This window comes from Sphaeramia orbicularis, chromosome 12 (assembly GCF_902148855.1).
Source record: "Sphaeramia orbicularis chromosome 12, fSphaOr1.1, whole genome shotgun sequence".
Lineage (NCBI taxonomy): Eukaryota > Metazoa > Chordata > Actinopteri > Kurtiformes > Apogonidae > Sphaeramia > Sphaeramia orbicularis.
Genome location: NC_043968.1, coordinates 47,735,172 through 47,756,689, shown reverse-complemented (window position 1 = coordinate 47,756,689; position 21,518 = coordinate 47,735,172). Strand labels below are relative to the sequence as shown.

General features: G+C 37.0%; 1 protein-coding gene across 5 annotated transcripts in view; it reads left to right on the top strand.

Moving 5' to 3' along the window:
• The window catches only part of ank1b (ankyrin 1, erythrocytic b), a 96,568-nt gene that overhangs the window by 31,762 nt on the left and 43,288 nt on the right, over window positions 1-21,518 (top strand). For all 5 annotated transcript variants that reach the window (XM_030148902.1, XM_030148901.1, XM_030148903.1 and 2 more), the window contains exons 2-8: window positions 12,180-12,281; window positions 18,009-18,107; window positions 19,191-19,289; window positions 19,636-19,734; window positions 20,534-20,719; window positions 21,079-21,177; window positions 21,404-21,502. In XM_030148902.1, coding sequence (XP_030004762.1) covers window positions 12,180-12,281; window positions 18,009-18,107; window positions 19,191-19,289; window positions 19,636-19,734; window positions 20,534-20,719; window positions 21,079-21,177; window positions 21,404-21,502 — 783 coding nt within the window. The remainder of the gene's footprint in view (window positions 1-12,179; window positions 12,282-18,008; window positions 18,108-19,190; window positions 19,290-19,635; window positions 19,735-20,533; window positions 20,720-21,078; window positions 21,178-21,403; window positions 21,503-21,518) is intronic.

Sequence of the window (21,518 nt, the reverse complement as noted above, 5' to 3'; positions counted from 1 at the left end):
AGATACTGAATTGGTATGTCTAATCTCGATGGCGATCTTGAAATTGTACTGATTGTATAGATATCCTGTGCTGCAGGGTTGTGCTTGAAGTAACCATGTTTTAGGATTTGTAGCTTGTTTGACAACACCCATATTTGAAGCCTTAACAGCATTCATTGTTGTTTCTTTCTGGCATTGTTTTATTGGCCAAGCATGTGAACACAATTTTGACTGCTCATAACTTCCATTCTGACAAAAAAAATCAGTACCTTTTTGTTAAATTCATTCAGAGTCCTCAGTACATAGTTTAAGAATCACAGATCCAATTTAGCTGGTTGGTGGTAACAGTAATTTGTTTACGTGCTTATTTTGCTGTATTTTATTAAGCTGCATTTTCCTATATCAGTTATCCTGGTGGTGAACTTAACTTTTTTTTTGTTCTGAGATGAGCCAGGGAGCCTAGAATGCCAACAGAGTGATGACGTCAGAACCTGACTCTGAGAGACAGCTCTACCCAGCATGCTTTGCTTGTAGCGTTTCTGCAGTGCTCATAAATATTAAAGAGTTATGAAAAGAGAGGGAGGAGGCAGATTGAAGGAAAGTGAGAGAGGAACGGCATGAAGCTGCAAAAGAGGGTAAAGGAGACAGAGAGTGCTTGACAGAGTAATGACAAGAAATAAGCAGATATGATGTGTAGCTGAGCAAATGAAGAATCGCTATTGAATTCAGAGTTCAGGGATGGCTCACCCCGTGTCACGTGTCTTTATTATTCTTCGCTGTTTCTCTCTCTTGTATCTGCATTTTTCTTTGCTAAAGCTTAAACAGCAAACAGAAACCCAGTTGTAAAGAAAGAAAGAAACAGAAATTGTCCAGACATAAGCAAATACAAGGCAAAATGTAGTAAATAACAAGCAAAATATCCACGATATCTCTGTTTTGAATGTCTGGGGTCACCAGAAATTTGTGATGTTAAAATGGGGTCATGAACCAAAAAAGGTCGGGAACCACTGCTTTAGACTGTTTTAGAAGTGAAGAACAAATCTAGCTGAGTCACAACTATTGTATTGTTCTGTATTTTACTATGGTCGCACGTAGAATGATCATGCATGTACCAGGTGTTTTTACAGGACACAAACACATTTCATCATAAATAACCTAGTGTGTTTCTCTGTAGCACAAACAAGCAGACAGTTCCCTTTCTGTCATGTTGTTTTAGCATTTGAAATCAGTACTGATATCAAAAAGAATGGCATTCGTAGGCATTACATTTTATGTTTTGCCTTGAATGCCTTCATCAAGGCAAAAAGCCATACAATATTAATTATATACTCTACACGTGCACACTTCACACACTCACTATTTCATTGTGTGGTTCTTGTGTATTACGTATTTGAGTGCATGTCAGTACTATTATCCTTATATGGGCTTTATGCACAGCCCCACTACTTCCTGAACTTAAAGCAGCTCCTTTATTTCCTGTTTTTCAATATTGGACATACTGATTAATCCAGGTGTGCCTGACCACAGTAGTCACAACAAGAAGTAGCAGACACATCTGAATTAATCACTGTGTCCAATAATGAAAAACAGGAAATAAAGGAGCTACATTAAGTTCAGGAAGTAGTGGGGCTGTGCATAGAAAAACCTAAACTCTACATTGCATTTTAATCAATTAAACGTCTGAGTAATTTATGTGGGGGTAGTTATACATGTAGTTTGACATCAAAATATAACTAAATATATATATATGTTTTTTTTTAAATAAGGAAAAGCATGCTTTGATTGTAATGGGTTGGAGAAGCAGTGGCCTGACAGAGGCTATAAATATTTCATGTGTTCTGTTTTAGCACAAGGATAGAGAAGACAACAGGAGGATCCTCATTTTGATGTGTCTCATCATTATTTCACAAAGCAGGAATTGGGTGCACTGCAAAATAAATTCAAGCTAATAAAGCCTTTAAATGATTTGTTTGTAATTAAATTGTTTTCTATGTTCAGTTCTTTTTTATTTTTAAGATAGACTGCAACTGAAGTGCAGAGAAGTCCTCTTTTACAGACATAATGCCGGCCGTAATATGATATGTTCAGCTGTTCCACTGCCTCGGGACAGTACTACCTTTTCTCTTAGACTACAGACTCTTTTCAGAGGTGAAGTGAATGAAAATGAATAAAGTATGAGGATGAATAAAAACTCACTTAAATATCAGCTGCTGAATTAGCAATAGCTATTACTAGCTTGTACTAGTAGTGGTAAATCCACATTCATATTTAGCGAAGGACTTGTATCATTATGCACCACATATGTGCATTCAAAGTAAATACCAAAGACAGGAATTTTTGCAAAAAGTGCACGTTAACAGATAAGATTTTTACATAGGTCATTTTATTATAGTAAGTATAAAAACATTATGTGCTGCGCACTTTCAATACCCCTTGGCCAAATATAACGATTACATCATTTCAAAAGACATGTCGCCATTTAACCTTGAAAAAGTAGGCCAAGGTGACCTATCTTCTATAGGCTTCTGCTCCATGCCAAGTTGCATCCACAGTTTAAATTTGGTGCAGATATGTATGTCAATGCATTCTTCAGATAATGTGATTATGTTGTTGAGTGGACAGACAGACGGACAGATGACAAAATTATTACAATACCCCTTCTGCCTGAAGTTGGCCGAGGGGCAACCAGTCAGTGTAACTGCATTGCTTTGACACAATACATCTATTTATTATGCAATAGAGATACAATGGAGCATTATAGTTTTAAGGTTTTCAATCAACTGATGAGTTTTTTGAAATTTCTGATTGAATTTCCATGTACTAGATGTGTAAATGTATATTTGTTTAGAAGCAGAATATTATTTATATGTAAATGCATAGGCTTGTGTTATGATATTTATTGAGTTCTGTTCTTACATTTCTGACAGTGAATTGGCAAATATATAGGTATGTACTGTATGCATTGCCTCCACCCTCAAAAATGCAATCGCACACATTCTCACTCACACTCATGACATCCATCCATCAATGTTGGATCAACTCCCACTCTGTAGAGCCTCCAGGACTCTATTGATTTTTCATTCTCTGAGCTATGACTTCATCTCACCAGGCGTAGACGTGCTTGTGATTTGATCTCAACTTTCCTGAGCAGAAATGTAACATTTCAGCACTTTATGTATTACTCTAGGTCACTAATCTCCTTTCAGTATTACATTTCTTTAGACATTATTAGTAATTTAATAATTAATTTTTCACCTACAGTATCTCATAATTACAGTTCCTTGCTGTTGTTATCCCAAGTATCTACTATACACTGAATAATATAGTGTTTTGTTTTCATGAAATTTCTCAGCATTTTCTGTATATGTTCATAGTGATTATGATTAACAGATGATGTCTAAGTTTCAATGTTAAATTACTTGTAGCTAGAAATAAACCTGGGCTTTTAGCTCAAGTTTAACAAAACATAACTGCATATATCTGTAATACAACTGAAATACAATATGACTTAAAGGAAGTAGGTATTGTCATTGCTGTAAACAATACACATAGGACGTAAATTTAAGATTTTTCCAGATAAAACTTTCATATAAGGTGAGTAAGATTTTCTTGCAATATTTGGATTTAGTAAGCATCCTATTCTAAATTTTGGAAAGAACTATGTATTGCACTTACATTTTATAATCTCAGTTATGGTGTTCATGTTAACTTATGGAAACAACAATATGATAATGAAAGGAGGGCCTATTGAGCTTTACGATCGTTCAGGAAGGTCTGGAAGTCAGAGCTGGTAATGTTACAGTTATGGTGTAGAGTCCAACAAAGCTGAATGAGGAGTTGAAAAACGACCTTAATCTGGAGCTCTGAAGAGATGGTGGTCCAGGAGTCTGCCGAGACTCCCAGGAAACCTCTGTGGAAACAAATCTGCAGCTGTTGGACTCCAGGTTTCCATAGCCCCAAAGCTATGAACAGGAGAGAAAAGAGAAAGAGGAGGGAGGAGGAAGAGGAGGAGGCCAACAGATGCTGTGACTTCTGAAACAGTCTGTTTGTGTTTGTGTGTGTGAATATGATGAATGATTCTACTCTGGATACCCCAGTTCCCACAACATCATAAATCTGCCATTAATAATTTAATAAACACTTTTATGCGTTTGTACCGGTGGATTTTAGTCATGGTAATTATAAACTTTTTCATTGTATCTAACAGAATTATCTTTAAACAAAACTACAAAGTACTTTGCAAGACACAATAAAATAATAGACAGTGATACAAACTAGGGAAGGAACCAGGGTTATTTTGTGTTTTTTTATTTTTATATATAAAATATTTCAGGCCCTCCTCACACTATCTTCACAAATCCAGTCATACGAGGAAATTAAAACACTGCCATCAGTAAAATGTCACATTATTTGTCAATTACTGTCAGTCAGCAAGATTGCTATTGGCTGATTTTGACGTTCTGCTCCTATATTTGTGCATCTAGCTGTATTTTAAAGCCTGAAATAGGGCGGCATGGAGAGCGGCTTAAAGAGTTGTGAAATCAAGAAGAACAGAGGATGTTTAATATAACAGCTACTCTGCATCAAACTTAAAAATGTGTGTGTGTGTGTGTGTGTGTGTGTGTGTGTGTGTGTGTGTGTGTGTGTGTGAGAGGGAGGGGGAAGCTATTATGATGTCCTTCAGAGGGTTTGAAGTTGACGTCCCATTAGAACAACTCATGATAAAAACATGAGCACTCCTGGTTCTCAGAGTTTTGGACAAATGCCAAATTATGACACATCAAAATGAATTCAAGCAAAGATATTAAACGTTTTCAAAGACTTGCAGACAGACACCGGCAGTGTTTCTATCACTGTTTCATGCTATCAGAGGCTACTGAGTGCATGTAGCTTTGCGTGTACATGTACCCTCTACTGTGGAACTCTGTTTTCCTACATTTTGTATCTGCCCATATTTTATGTGTTTGTCAGTGTGCTGGGGAATCTGTCTGTCTTTTGTGGTGGAAGTGGGTCTTTGTCTAAACCCATGAGGGTTCATTATTGTGATCCGTCTCTGTCCCTGTTGATGCCAACACCAACATTCTGTGGCATCTATGCGGCTATTTTTAGAGCTGTTTTGCATGGCTGTGTGTTTGTAGGTAATTCATCTTCATATGTGTTTTTTCTTATAATGTGAATGAGTTTCTTGTTTGTGTTTACAATGACAAATAACCTCTATTTGTCCATATACATATGTAATCAATTATAGTCCACCAGTGTCCATTATGCAATATGCACTGCAGCAACATGTGCACATCACACGATATTTTCATTAACTGTCCACCAGCTATCACTCCCTTTACTGAAATGTTGGATTCATGTCAAAAAGACGCTCCTTTTTCCAGTTTAATTTCTTTTTTTTCTCTCTCTCCCCCCTTCTAGCACTGCCTTTAATGTCAATTTAATGGCATCAGACAGTGTTCATTTTGTTCCTCCTGTTTACAATAGCAGATACATGTTTTAGTTGCATGTTCAGGTTTATCTTACTCCTTTATTATACATACTATACATAATGTCAACCAGTATTTAGGCAAATAGATTAAAAATGTATTATTATGCATACAATGCTATTATGAGTTATTTTTCCTTTAAAGTGTTAAAATAATTGAATATCTGGCCAAATTAACATAGCAAATAGTATTTCAGCTATACTCAGTTATCACAGTAGGTAGGTAGTAGCTCTAGTGCGACTATAAGCACCAACTTACAAAAAAAAAGCAAAGGCGATGAGATGCATGTTGAACTGTGAGAAGAAGTCTCAACTTGAAGTGACACAAGGATTCATTTCAGAATCAGAAGCGACAGGAGCTGTCACTACAATAAGTACATTTAACCAATGTTCTGCCAATGGCTTCTGTCAGAGAAGACCCGCAGTGCAGAAACATATCAAACACTACCAGGAATAGAGATTTTGTGATATTCAGAGACTGGAGGTCTATAGGCTGCCCTCCCAAAATTTCAGCCATCTTTTTTCAAAAATATTTTTATAGAGGGAGCCAGAAACACAGTATGTATATCGGTCTTTCTCTTTAGATTGAAAATCCATGCATATGGTGATAAATTTTTTATAATAATAATAATAATGATAATAATAATAATAATAATAGAAAATAATAATACATTATTTGTATAGCACTTTTCGTAGAACTCAAAGACACTTTACATACAGCAGATAAAAACAGAAACTAAACATATTAAAAACAGATTAAATGCAGGTGCAAAAAGCAGGTATATAAATATAAAACAGCTAAACATTAAAATTAAACATTAAAAGCATTCTTAAATAAATGAGTTTTTAAAAGGGATTTAAAGGTGTTGAGGTTGGAGCAGTGTCGGATAGAAGGTGGGAGGGAGTTCCAGAGGGTTGGAGCAGCAATGGAAAAACCTTTGTCCCCCTAAATTGAATTAAACTAATTCATTAGCAAACCAAAAGCAAAACCACCACCTAGTCTTTGATTGAGTTGATCTGAAGGCTCTGTATCTTCCATCTTTTGTCGTGTTTGCACCTTTTAAAGTGATCTATATTTAGTTCAGCAGAGTATGCGAGTATGCCCCACAGTGAGAGTATTAATTAACGTTTCAGTTGGTGTGGGCTCGCTGCACAGGTTACCTCATTACCTCATTTAGAGGGATGACACCCCTCTCTGAATCAGAGCGTACCATGTCCAATCAGTCTTCCGAGTGGTCGGAAATTTGTCTGATTGTCACATCACTTTGCAAATTATCCTAATCAGACAATTATGTAATAACAGTGAAAGGTCTATGGGACAGGATGTGGGTTTATTAGTGTGAATCTTTTCCATGCTGAAGTCAATATCAATTAATGTTTTAATTTTTATTATCGTAAAATGTAAATGTATGTGTCTGCATGTTTGCGCGATGTGAATGAAATAACTTTTTCTTTGGCTGGAATTTGTTGAAAGAAATTGCTGATATTGTAGTTTTCTTCGTGATCACTGAATAGATGTATCATTTTACATATTATCTGTATGTTGTAAGTATAAAGTTATATTTCTGTGTGCTGTTCTGTGTGCTAACCTTGATTATGTAACACATGTCTAATTTCACTAAAAAATAATCATTTACTTCTGAAATGCAAGTCAACTTTTGGGCAACGTTAACTAAATTCTGAATGAATTGATTTTTAGCCATGATTATTACAATGTGTCACAGTGACTCATTAAATACATGTCTGTCTAGCTTTCTCTGTTTGTATGTGTCTCATTAACTGCCTGGTCCTGTCTTGGTGTTGTGTTGGCTGGTGTGTGTTGTCTTCTAGGCTCATGTGGTTCAGCGCTGACTAGTCCATAAGGTCAGTAAAGTTTGGCTGAAGCCTGAGGATTATGGTTCTGTGATGAAAGACTAAACAATATAATGCTTGTATATATATCCTTGTGTAAACTGTGCCTATTTTCTCAACTCTTTGTTTGTGTTTTCACATCAGCTGCACTGGGATTTCTCTCAGCACTGCAAAAAATGTCATCTCTTTTCATTTTGTACATGGCTGAAATGTCTCCGCTGATTTTTACAAGTCCTCTGGTGCTCTGTCTAATAGCCAGCTCCTTATTATTTCAAGACAGCATAAGAGGCTTGTTTGAATTCCTATTTCACTCTAGTTTCTGCTTGATAACTTGACACATAGAGGACTCAGGTTGATTTTTCCACCAAAAACAGATGCTTACCTTGGAGCACATCAGTACCTCTCCTCTGCTCCTCTACAACGGTAACAGTGTGCAATACATTAGCATTAGCTCATTAATAGAGCCCAGTAATATCAACATCTGAGCACAACATATAATCCAACACAAACACCATGTTAGGCCCTGTTCAGACCTTGGATTTGTGTTTACACCAAAATTACTAATATCACCCAAAATATTGGTCCTATCAACATTCTGTTTTCACTAGTCTGTTCCTTGACCAAAAATACAAAAGTATGCCAAACTGCAGCAGTCAGCTCTTTTTGGATTTAGTGTGAATCCCAAAACACATGTACACGCACGCACACAGAGGCCACTTGGCTTTTATAATATAGATACATTGTGTACCGAGCATAGATAAGGGACATCACCAAACTATAGCAAACATGGCAAGTAATCGAGTTCCGTTTTGATGTGCTTTGTACAACTAATAGTGCCCATATAGGGGTGTATTAACCCAATAAATATCTGATTTTCACTGAAAAAACGCAAAATACGGAAATAAATATATAATAAATGATGATAAATCACTTTAAAAAGGTGAAATCTGGAGAGAAATTTATTTGGGAACTACCACAAAGTAGCACTGGGTCTTTATGGGTTAAATCAGGCAAAACAAACTTCAATATCTACGTTTCATTTTGTAATAATTTCCACAGATTTATCTCTTCATTTGTTTTTGTAATAGATTTGTTAATTTGTAAAGAGACTTTACAGACACCCTGTATAATGTAGCACATACAGTCATTTCAAGCTAAACAGACCATGTTTGTATGTAATGTTTCCATGCAGATTTAATTGAAGGTGACTGGCAGCAGCTTTTATGGTGGAGTCTGGTCTGCCTGTCACTCATTACATGACATAATGTTGTGAATCTGTCAGTATACCTTTGATTTTATTGACCATTCACTTTTTATTGGATATCTTACATGGCTTACGCTTTATTGATGATTGAATCATCAAACTCTGAAAGCATTTTCTTGAATTACTACTGAATTATGCGAAAGCAGGATACTGTAATTCCACATGGAAACAGAAGGTGTCAAAGGTGGAGCTTCATAACATGTATTAAGAATTTGTGGCACATCTTTATGGACTCCATCTATGCTTAAGACATCTTTACAACACTTAAATATTATGCTGTTGGGTCACTACTCAAACTACATCAGCTGAATATTCCATCCCTCAAAGCATTGCAGAACACATACATGTTTAGACTACTGGAGAATGCAGACAAATGTATCCCAGATCACCTGTGAAATGCAGTCTGAGTTGTTAATGCAAAGTCTGAACCGGGCCTTAAACACAAATGCACAAATATTACATATGGCACATTTAATACAAGATTAACTAACTTTTTAGAAGGACTTTTTTGCACTGTGCTGCTGGTTATGTGTCGGTGTTGCCTTAGCCTATGTCCTTTTGGTCATTGTGTCAGGGTAATTGTTGTGTTGTGCCTTGCTGACAAGTTTGGTGTCAACGCTTGTGTGCTTTTCCTGTGCTGTCGTGACTTCAGCTTTACCTATCCTGTGTGTTGTAGTCTAGATGGGTGAGATGCTTTTCTCTTTTCTAAAACCACATTCATTTCATTGTTTATGTATATTCATGTTAAGGTATGTATGACTTTTTAGTCTTTTTTTAAAATGAGAATGGTTATAATTTGTAAGGTTGTATTATGTTAGAATTCAACATTGTGGCAAAGTGTGAACTGTAACAGCTTCTTCAATTGGAGGAGCTTTACAAATTATGTAAATGAATAAAATTCAAGTATCGTGATAGCAATTAATATATAGCCCTGCAGTGTTACCATACCACTATGAAAAGTCGGAATAAGACTAAGATGTACCTTGGAGATGTTTTCAGTAGTACAGTGAATAAAACTGAAACAGCGGCTGAGTCAGTTACACTTTAGGTCCAACCCTACTTGCCCAAGGCTTATGGACCAAAACAGACAGAGCAGTAAAGTAGAGAAATATATAGAGTAAATTGCACTGTGTTATTAGGACAGTAAAACTGATTATTTTATTGGTATTATGAAAGTTAATTTGATCTAGTGCCTATTACACAATTTTATTTTAAAGCACACCACTAACTAACCACTAATACTGTAGAGACATGAAAGATCCACAAAGAAAGGTCATATTGTTAAGTAAAAAAAAATGGTTGGAGCAGAAATGAACAAGAGGATACCAGAATGATGGTAGTCGAGTAAAGAGGAAAATGGATTCCAGTCTCACAGCAGTGTGAAATGTTGTCTGGTCCACAATGAGTTTTCAGAAGGTACTGCTATTAGGATTTTTCATTTTCTGCAAAGGGTAGTCTGCTCCTCTCTCACACGATTATTTTGTTAACACATACACACCAGTAAAATCCTGACCAGCACCCATGCACAAACACAGACTGTGCTGCTGATGATAAATGCTCATAGCCAACTGGTTCATGAAGGAGTGGTAGGAAAGAGGAGGAGGGATGCAGGTGGAGTGTCTCTGTAATTAGCCATAGAGTAAGAAAGCACAGGAACAGAAGAAGTAAAAGATGAAAGAACTGAGGTTGAAATTTTAGATGGCTTCAGGCTACAAAAAGTCATAAACACAGTATATGGTGGTGTGCGCTTACACAAGTTTCAGAATCTGCAATATGACGCTGTTTAGACCAGCCAGTACTACATGGCTGGAACAATAAATAAAAAAGGAATGTAGTCACATATACAAGTCCGAGACAATACCCGTTACATGATTTCTGTTTAATTTTAGGCCATTAATAAAGCAGCCTTTAACTCTTTAAAACCTGATGTGTCATTGCTGACACACCCTGCACATATGCAGTTTGGATGGCTGTAACTCTTTCACTGTTTGTACAATTGGAACAATTCCAACAGTTTCTGAAACCTGAGACATTCCACTTTATGGGCTTTGTTGGGTCATTAGGGTAATTTCACTCAGGCCTGTACTAGGACCTGGAGAAGAAGCCATTTTAGCAGTATTATAACATGCAGTAAATTTTAAATGACTGCTAGATTCTGAAAGTTCTAAGTGCTCTGGAAAAATGGGCAAATGGACTCACTCACAGCATATTTTCTAACCATTTTATCGTCAAAATAAGAAAAAAAGGCCAGATTGACCATTTTAGGCTTAGGGTTTAAAGGGTTAAAGAAACCTCCATACTGACCACGAATTGGGTTGTAAAAGGCTGCTGTCAGTAAGGCTGTTTGATGCCTCTTAGCACTCTCACACGGACCAGAGCAGAAAAATGTCCAGCCTCTGATGTTCAAAACATAGATGAGAAGATGACTTGTCGATCAGATTGCTGCTCAAAAACTAATGGGCTGTAAAAAAAAAAAAAAAAAAAGAAATGTAGAAGAGAGAAGGAAAAAAGGAAAAAAATGACTTAGAGGATTTTATATGTCAGAGAAATGTAGAAGAATTAGAATATATTGTGTTTTTTATGCAAAAATTTTATTTAGCAGTATGTCAAAGAAGCCCAGCAGCCATAGAAGAGATGCGAAAACAAAGAGAAAAAAATAATGGAAAGAAGAAAAACATTGAAGTAAAAAGAGTAAGTGGCTAGGAATGAGAGGTAAAAAAAATCAGTTGTTTATGGGATTAAATCGAATCGAGAATGTTATCTTTTCATGTATCTGCACAGATAAGTGATGCAAGGAAAGGTAAAAAAAAAAAAAAAAAAATCCTGTCAGTCATTCAAACTGAGCTGGCATTTTTCAGCAATTCAGTTTAATTCAACCACTTGAGGATAACATTTATAACAGATACATAATTTTGCTGGAGACAGGAGTGGAGAGGAAGGGTCAGGAGTACAGTACGTTACGCAGTGTTTTCCTTCAGGGCAGTGAAGGCATTTTATCCTGCGGGTCAGTCATATTACACTATTGGCTGATGAATGAATTCAGAGGTGGGCGTACAAACACTGACACACACAAAGACACAAACCACAGGAGCTTTCCTCTGAGATCAGACAGGCAGACAGCGGAGCTCGTGGCTGGAGTGCATTCAGCTATGAATGCCTGCCAAACTAACAGTGTGGGCGAAGCACGACACTAAGAAGTCTGACATTTTTAGCCTTTTTCAGACAACAGGAGAGAAGGTGAATGTAGTATGTAACACCGTAGTACTGTAGTATTGTACCTTGTGTCTCTCCTGACTGTGATTGTTATATCATGACAAATTATGTAACCTAACTGGGGCTTTTAGTTCTAGTGAACTGGTGCTATTTGGAGAGCTTGGTGGAACAGATGATCTGTGTATATTTTTACCATTTGTGCATAATTAAGACCTATTTATATTGGCATTGTGTGTCTTGTTTTTTCCCTAGCTTGAAACATTTGGTGGGGGTCAAGGAATTACTTTGTTTTGGCCCTCAACAGCATCTCTGTATATTTTCAGACTTCTATAAATAATAATCCTAATCCGTGTTGATTTATAGGCTTCTTGTTATTTGTTACAGGCCGATGCAGCCACCAGCTTTCTGCGGGCAGCTCGATCAGGGAACTTGGACAAAGCTCTGGATCACATCAAGAATGGGATCGACATCAACACGGCTAATCAAGTAAGATGGTTTAAAATTGTATTTGTGCGTGTTTGTTGGTGTGTGTGTGTGTGTGTGTGTGTGTGTATCTCATAAACCTAATGCTATTTTAAATCTAGGTTCCTATTAAAATCAATGAAAGCATCAAGGTAGAATTCACCATGTGTAATACAACAGGCTGTAAGATAATTCAGTATTCTAACAATTACTCTTCTTTTTGCACGGATTAAGTAAGAAAATCACTAATTCTGGGCTCTGACTAGCTTGCTTTCATTGGTTTTAACTGATACTATTGGCAGTTTTCTACTGTTACATGTATCGATGCATAACAAATTCAATGAAAAGCTAGAAGGGAGTGGTCTCCTCTAGGATGGGAATGCCTCATCTGTAGGACACAAGTAAAAACATTGTGAACTAGAAGCACTCGGAGAGCGCAGACCTCCGCCAAGGCTGATCAGTGGCCCCCCCCCGTGGGCCCCCCCACCCCCGATCACCACCAAAATTTAATCATTTCTTCCTTATCCCATTTCCAACAAACCCTGAAAATTTCATCCAAATCTGTCCATAACTTTTTGAGTTATGTTGCACACTAACGGACAGACAAACAAACAAACAAACCCTGGCAAAAACATAACCTCCTTGGCGGAGGTAATCATTTGTCGTCACCTGATATCAGTGCACCTACTGAGAGATTTAGGACTCTCCAAAAACAAGTATGTATCCCTCCAGTAGAGCTCACAGATTTGTAGAATCGATGGCAAAGAAAAGTGAAGCTGTTCTGGGTAGCACATAAAGGACCACTTTCCTAAGATACTAGATGTTCATTTTTCCTTTAAGTCATTATCCATGTTTGTATTAGTTCTATCAGTTACAATATGACAATGTGAAAATAATGAAAAGGATTCAACAAGTCCACATGCCCGTCAGTGAGGTTAGAAATGGTAATAAAACCACAGCTTCAATATGATCATAATATAACCTTAAATGTTCGTGGAAACTAAGCTTGAATACTATTACAATAAAAGTACATCAACTCATACTATTTGAAACGTAATGGTTCCACATTTGCCTTAATCTACGATCATCATATGAGTTATCAAGTTGTCACTATAGAGTTAATAAGAAAGGAGTACCGCTGACTCCATGCACAGTGTAGATGCAGACCTTTATTGCGGAAAATGTTAATGTTTCTCGTGAGAAATTTCCAATGGTGCATGTCTGGGTGATATTTTTTATATACTGCAGGAGCATGAAAGTTCATTACACTTCAAGTTATTTTCCTTGAAACCACCATTATAGTTTTTTTTGTTTGTTTGTTTTTTTATTCATGTCCAGGGACAGAAAAACAATCTAAAGGCCTTTGTCTGGTCCCTTTATTTGGTGCCTTTGGGACTTACTTTGTTCTAAGCATAAAATTGTACACCTTGTATGCATTTGGGATAACAAATAGCCATACTGCCTACTGATAGTAAGCAGAAGTAAGTAACATCTTTTACTCAGAACATGAAAAGCATAAATATGCAAAAGCATGAAGTATTTCTAGTATCTAAAAACCTTCATTGTTCTCTAACTATGGGAAAACAGAAAGGATTCCACATTCTTTATGATAAAAAGGTCCCTAATGTACTCTGTATATTCTGTGAATATACAGTATTTAGACAGAATTATTGCATCCTATGGAGTGGTGCTGAATGTTTCTAAGCTAAGTCTAGCAGTAATATTCTTAAACTGTCTTTTTAAATAGTGCTTTGTATATTTGGGTTTACTTATAAGATATTCATTATCTAATTAATTTCTTACGAAGTCCTAAGTGTTGATGTATGACACCCTATTTTGGGATTCTAAATAAGCATATAAAGTCTCTAAAGAATTTTGAGACCTTCTGATGTGTGGAGGTCACCTCTTTCAGAACATATCTGTAAACAGCTCAGACCCCTTTCTCATCCCACTGTGGAGAAGAAAAGGCTCTTTCCTCCATAAGAAGGTCATGATTATGAAACAGGTGAAATACAGAATGGTACTATGGAATTACATGTATTCTGTGGAAAGTACAAACTGTACAAAATTTGGGCTTCACCATCTTAGGTAGAATATTCAAAGACAGCGAACCATGCCACTGTACTCTCAGGGGAACACCATTCTGCAGCATCAGCAAAGGATGTAAAATAAGAGACCAAAAAGAAAATAAAAAATTCAGGAGGTCTAGCCCTCATCGTTCCCTGTCTGTGTAAAGTGGTGCACATAAATAATTAAGTATATTAGATTATAATTCCCTCAATCTTACTCTTACTGTCTACTTTCTTGCACCTCATTGCATCATGATTGAAGCGCAACAAATACCCACAATTCAATATTTGACCTGAATGCACATGTAACTGTTTTGGACTTATACAGTAATATCAAAAATGTGTGGATTTGAAGTAAGAATGATGCTTTGTGAATGAAAGGATTGTTAAATCATAAGGGTCACCTGACTACCTGTTGCAAGTAACGCGCACATCTGGCTATCTTGCTTTTACCTCTGTTAAACATGACAATTAAGTTTACTTCTTGTTGTAAGTTGCAAATAAATTATTTGCATAGAGGAAAGTAAAAATATTCATCAATATTAAAATATTAATATGGAACCCTGTGTATTAGTAATTAATTTCCTTTCATTTTAATTTATTTCTAATTCTTTTTTCCTAAATAGTTGTTTCTTTTTGTTTCTTCTATTTTTCTGTTTGCCATTGTATCGATGTCGTTTTACTTTGGACTGAGGCAAGGGCACACTTGGTATTTTTATATGATTTATGGGATTCTGCAGCAGTAACCTGTCCTTGCTATATGTACAACCCTGCATACTCCTTTTTGGCACAGTCCCTCTACACCTTCCCTTTCCTCCCTTGTTGTACTTACATTTTTAAAGATACAGTGTAATTACTTATATGCTGTGAAATATTCATGTAGCGATATATACATGTAGAAAGATATTGTGCATATGCAGATATATTGATGAAGTGTTAATTGGTGGGGTTTCTTTGTTCTTTTGTGTTAAAAGCCTTGTTAAGTTTGTCCAGTGTGTGCTATAGATGTTGACACACCATAAAACATTTTTTAGTGCTTGTCTTCCCTGGTGATGTACAATGTGTTTCCCATCATTCTGCGCATGCTCGCTGAGGGAACGTGTTATCCATTTGAATTGAGTGACACTGCGGTATGATGGCAGGCCTGAGAGCGCCATGGGTAACTGAGCCTCCTGGTGGCCACATTGTGTATAGCAGGCAGGTTCCACAGAGTCAACCCTCAACAGACCATCAGACAAAACCACAATGCTAAGAAAAACAGTTGTGCATTTCTTTTCAGTTCAGCTTTTTACTCATTTTTATCAAGCAGGTAAGCTTCACTATATGTTTTCTTTTTCTGAGAGGCATAACCACATATTGTCACGGAAATGTCAGGGGATCGGGTTTGAAGAGTACCTTAGTGGTAGAGGCATTGTTAAACCTGGCTGTCAAGGACTGGCCTGAGGCCCAGTGTCCACACTCACAGACTGTGGGGCTTGTTCCTGTTAAGTCTGTGGGGGCTGAGGGCTGTCCCACTATCAAATGTGTAAGACATATGCACACTTTGACTAAGTTTGCCTTTTTCAAGACTTTTCCTGAGAGAGTTACCCACAGTTCATTGCAGGTTTACCATGGGAAATCCTGAACTGTTAAAGGAGTGATATTTTGCTTTTTTTTAAGGAATTATACATTTTAAAACGTTTCCCTGTGGTCTACATAAACTGTAAATGCTACGCTTGGGTCTGAATTCTTCATTAATTAAACTTCACAGGTCCATCTTCAACCCTATTTCTGAGTAATGACACCAGGAAGGTCGTGTTAAGTGCTGGCCCTTTAAATGCAAATGAGCCACTTCACACACACCCCCTCCAGGTTGTTGGCTGTGCTGCTCTGTCCCGTTCAGCCAACAACTGAACATTTTGGGTAATCAGCTCGAAGTTTGGGCGTATTTTCAGTATGGACTACAACCACTGCTGCGGACAAACAATTATGGTGTTCTCGGAGAAGTTTTCATCGGAAGTCTTGACCTTATATAGGCAAATGTCATGACGTAACTAGTTATAGTCGTAACATATTAAACAGGAATTAAAAGGGGTTGTAGAAATCCACTTGATTTTTGCCAAAACTAATATAAAGATAGCTTTGCGGCACCTGGAGGGTTTAAATTCAAACTTTATGAACTGTTTGTGTCCAAATACACAAATAAATGTACCAAAGACTAATAAAAGTGGGTTTAGCAAAATATGACCCTTTTAAGGGAATCATAGTGACCAAACAACCTTTGAGTCCACTGATAAATTAACAAAGAATCATTACATTATAAGGTTTTAATAAGATACATTAAAACATATGAAGTCACAGGACTGCACACATATGCTATATTATACATATCATTTGATTTACCACCAGGTTATTTTTGCTTTATTATGCTGTTTTGACAAAAAGAAATAAACTGATTACCTCTCATCCTTCAGTGCCGTGGCTGTGAAGGAAGCAAAAAATGTGCAATAAAGAGTCTGAAACTGGTGTTTTTGCATTGTCAAGGTAACATCACGTGATATGCTGCAAAGTGCCCTCCAGTTCCTATTAATACTATTTTGAGCTCTTGCAGCTTCTTGCACTCAGTCATCACCAGGCGATGTCAGTTCAGTCTGTGATTCCAGTCACAACCTTCTTACTGTAAACTTGAGACTATCACTTCTCCCTACACGACTCTGATGTCCATTTCATCACACTAGTGTCCTCTTGTTGTTTCTGTGGGTGTATCAGTTAATTTTCTCAGTTATTTTTAGAGATAACAGTAATGAGACAACTGATGTTCTGCACAGCTAGAGAAAATATGTCACATGTTGCAAGCTTGTTTTTCATTTCCTCAGTTTTATCTCCTCCCTTGTTTGTCTGTCCGTCCATTTGTTTGTTTTTCTGGAGTAGATGAAAACTACACCACCAGTTATTATAAAAGTTAGAGAAAGGGTAGGGCACAGGTTAAGGACAAACCCCTTACATACTGAAACAGATCCATAAAAAGTAACAGCGCTTGGAATTGTTTTTCACTTTCTTAAACAAGAGAGTTTCAGGCAAATGTAGAACATAACTGCTTATCTCAATTAATGAACTGACCTGTGGCACCAACTGACAAAAGGGGGAAAATATAATCATCATTTATAGTTTTTCTGTGGTTCGCCAATACTGTGGAACAAGAGGAAGAGTGGATTGTTGGCCTTGGCTGAGGTCTCCACTCCTGACATGTCCTTCTTGTTCAGCTTGTATCAGTAAGAGGTTCCAGTTAAAATGATGGAACATTAACTTGGCAGTTCAATGATGTTTAGCAGCAGAGGTCAAACATAACACTTTAGCTTCTAAGGTCATTGTACTAACAGCAAATTTTGGCAATTCTTGGAGGTCATGGGATACATTCATACTAATAGTTTTTGACACAATGACAAGGCAAAGTTAAGGACAAGGCCAAATATGCCCAGATGGATTTTTGTTTTTGTTATATAATGTGGAATGTGTTGCTTGCAGTGTGTGTGTTATTATGTTAACTAAGTAGAGTTTTTAACCCCATTATTGCCCTAAAGAGTATTTTATCAATTTTGGTCTTGAAACGTGAAAGAATGTGCTTGTTTAACACTGTTTTAGGGTATATTTTATCCTTTATGGCTGTTCCTACTTGACTAAGTGTGTCTGATTTCTCTCTTAGAATGGTCTCAACGGATTACATCTGGCCTCTAAAGAAGGTCACGTCAAGATGGTCCTGGAGCTTTTACATGCTGGCATTGAGCTTGAAGCCACCACCAAGGTCTGTCTGCTCTTCTTAAACTTCGAAATCACTATTTAAAATGGAAATTAATGTAGTTACTCATCACAACTTCCCCATTCACTCAGATTCAGGGCATTTTGCTGTAATAATTGTTCTTGTTTTAATTTTAGGTGGTCAGTTTTGTTGTTGAAAACTATAGCTAAATTCCATCAATATAAAAATTACAAAATGGGTACTGTTTTTACGTCATAGTTTCTTACCTTTAACCAGTGGTTCTCAATCTTTTTCTGTCGAGCCCCCCTTTGGAGGACGAAAAATCTCCAGCCCCCCCTCAACCCCAACAACATTGTAACAGTGGTGCAATTGTAACTTTCATTGAACGAAACATCAATATCATAATAATACTTTTTGCTTTTCCTTGAATAATTTGTTGTGCAAATTAAAAATAACTTAGATTTTTGATTGAACAATACGAATAAACTCAGCAAGACTGCTCCCTGAGACAGTATTTTTATAAATAAAAATATGAAATGCACAATTATCTTACAAATATGACAATAAAGTTACTTTTTGTAGAACAACAAACAAATGTTCATAACAAAGATGAACATTTTAACAATATCAGTGGCTCCAATGAGCCCGTTTACATTGCCCATCTCAGAACATTATAGTGCAAACTGTAGAAGCTGTGTAAAAACAGAAACATTGCACATTTTTCTTTTCCAGTCCAATCGCTGTCCATTCTTCAAACCTAAACTCTGTGTCTAGCCTAGTGACAGATCACCACGGTAGTAGATTGGTTTGTTGTATGTCCCTAAAATGAGTCCAGGGTGCTCCAACACTAAAACATTAGTTCCACTTGCTGCATGTTCTAACCTGAAGAAAAAAAAAAAAAAACACCCAGGAGAGATCCCATGCCCCCCCAGCAAGCCTTTGTGCCCTCCCTGGGGGGCTTGCCCAACAGTTTGAGAAACACTACATTAAATACAGCCCAAGTATACTGAAAGTCTTCAGTTACGTTTTTAGTATTAAGATCTTGGCCAATAGGTGGGACTCATTTTTCATTAATTCCCTCTCATTTGCCTTTCTCTTCTTTTGTGCGGCCATGTGTGTGACCTCCAGAAAGGAAACACAGCTCTCCATATCGCAGCGCTGGCAGGGCAGGAGAAAGTGGTGGCTGAGCTTGTCAACTACGGTGCCAACGTTAATGCCCAGTCACATGTGAGTCACCACAAGCTGTGAGCAACAGAGGAGTGTGTGATCAAGTGTGCCAAGTCTCTGTGCATTCACTTGGGTCTTTCTGTGCTTGTATTTATATGTGACACAGCTACTAAGGAGTTCTGGCTTCTCTCTATATTTACATACATTGTATACAGTAACTCTCTATGTCCTTGTAAAGACATACATCTCCTAATTGTTTTAACTGGTTTTCTGATTTTCATTTCTACTCACGTATGAAGATGTTTTCTTACCTGAAATCGCTTTCTGATATTATTTAATTATCAAGTGCCCATGCTTGTGTTTTCATGTGTGTATAATTATAAATTGTGTGACTGTACCCCAACAGAAAGGCTTCAGTCCGCTCTACATGGCAGCACAGGAGAACCACTTAGAGGTGGTCAAATTCCTGCTTGAGAATGGTGCCAATCAAAGTCTCCCGACAGAGGTATGTGTCTGCTCACATGTTGTTTAATTAGAGTTTGTGTGAAGTTGTCATTACAGGCCTGCTGCTTAGTAATTATCACCTCACACAACAAGGATATTTGTATGAAATTTATCCATGACATGTATGCTGCCGTGATAAACTATAAGTGATTTTCTGAAATAAACTAACTAAACTATGCCATTTGATAGGATTTTCCATGTTATGTATGTAATAAATTATGAGACATTTCACTCAGTGTTATAAATTCACCAAACTGGATAGTTGTCATTGTATGTATTCAAAAATACATGGACTTTGTGTCTCTCATTTATATACCTGGCATGATTATAGCATAAATGTCATATTGTAAGTAATCGGGGTTATTTTACATAATTTTGATAATCTTGTCCATTCACCTCTTTAAAATCAGCTTGGTGAAACAATCATTTCCTCCCCATCATCTCATTATGCCCCACATTTCTCCTGTAGCTCAGTCAATGGAGAACAAGCGCTGCAAATAGAAAGAGAATTCATTATGTGTATTTCAAAATGGTATGTCAGTAAATAGCTGTTCTCCTTCTTCAGGGTGTATGTGCATAATTAAACTATTATTAAACATATGAACTGTGATGGTGTAACATTAACAGAATAATATTAACACAGTGATAATGTTCATGCCAACTATTTGTTTGACAGTTAAGCATCAATTAAAATTTCAGCCTTATTTACTTCCCTGTTTTTTTTTTACACACCCTTCTCCTTAACCTTATTCTGCCTTTACGTTTGTTTTAATCATATTGTCTTCTGCTGTGTCCTACAGGATGGCTTCACACCCTTGGCTGTGGCCCTTCAGCAGGGTCATGAAAACGTTGTGGCGCTGCTTATCAACTATGGCACCAAAGGCAAGGTCCGACTCCCTGCTCTGCATATCGCTGCACGAAATGACGACACACGCACTGCTGCAGTTCTTCTCCAAAATGACCCCAACCCTGATGTTCTCAGCAAGGTACTGTAAACTCTGAAGCACCGGTGACACCAGCAGATACAGTTATTGGTTTATTTGTTTTATTCTGACACTGCAGTCAGTCAGATAGACAAAAAAGTTGCAGAAGTAATAAAATTTCACAGTAACAATAGTAATCTGTATATGAATTAAAAGATACCTTTTAATTTCCAAGTAACAGAAGAAAAACATTTAAAGATATTCAATCAAAATCCGCAGAAAACATAATGCTCTATTATAAAATACTGCATGCTGATGCCTGTTCCGTAACTGTGTTCTTTAATTGTTTTATAAATAGGTTGCAGTTATTCTCATTTACATTCTTATCATAACACCATCCTACTGTATATCTTTCTTTGTAGACTGGTTTCACACCTCTCCATATTGCAGCTCACTATGAGAATATGAGTGTTGCCCAGCTGCTGCTTAACAGAGGAGCCAATGTAAACTTCACCCCCAAGGTCAGTTTATTTATGGCGCTGTTTACCACAGTTAAAATTTATAATGACAAAGAAAGATTAACTTAAAGAGTATAAAAAATATTAAGTAACGATTGCTGCATTTATAAGGAATGTCTGTTTTGCTAGACCAGTGTTGGAATTTGAAGTAATTGTAGCTCTGGAGACTAAATTCAACAATGATCATGAATGGTAAACTAACTTGTTTTTTTTCCATTTTCATCAAAAGAATGGCATCACACCTCTTCATATAGCCTCCAGGAGGGGCAATATGATGATGGTCAGACTCCTGCTGGACAGAGGGGCACAGATTGATGCCAAAACTAAGGTAGGGTACTGTGCAC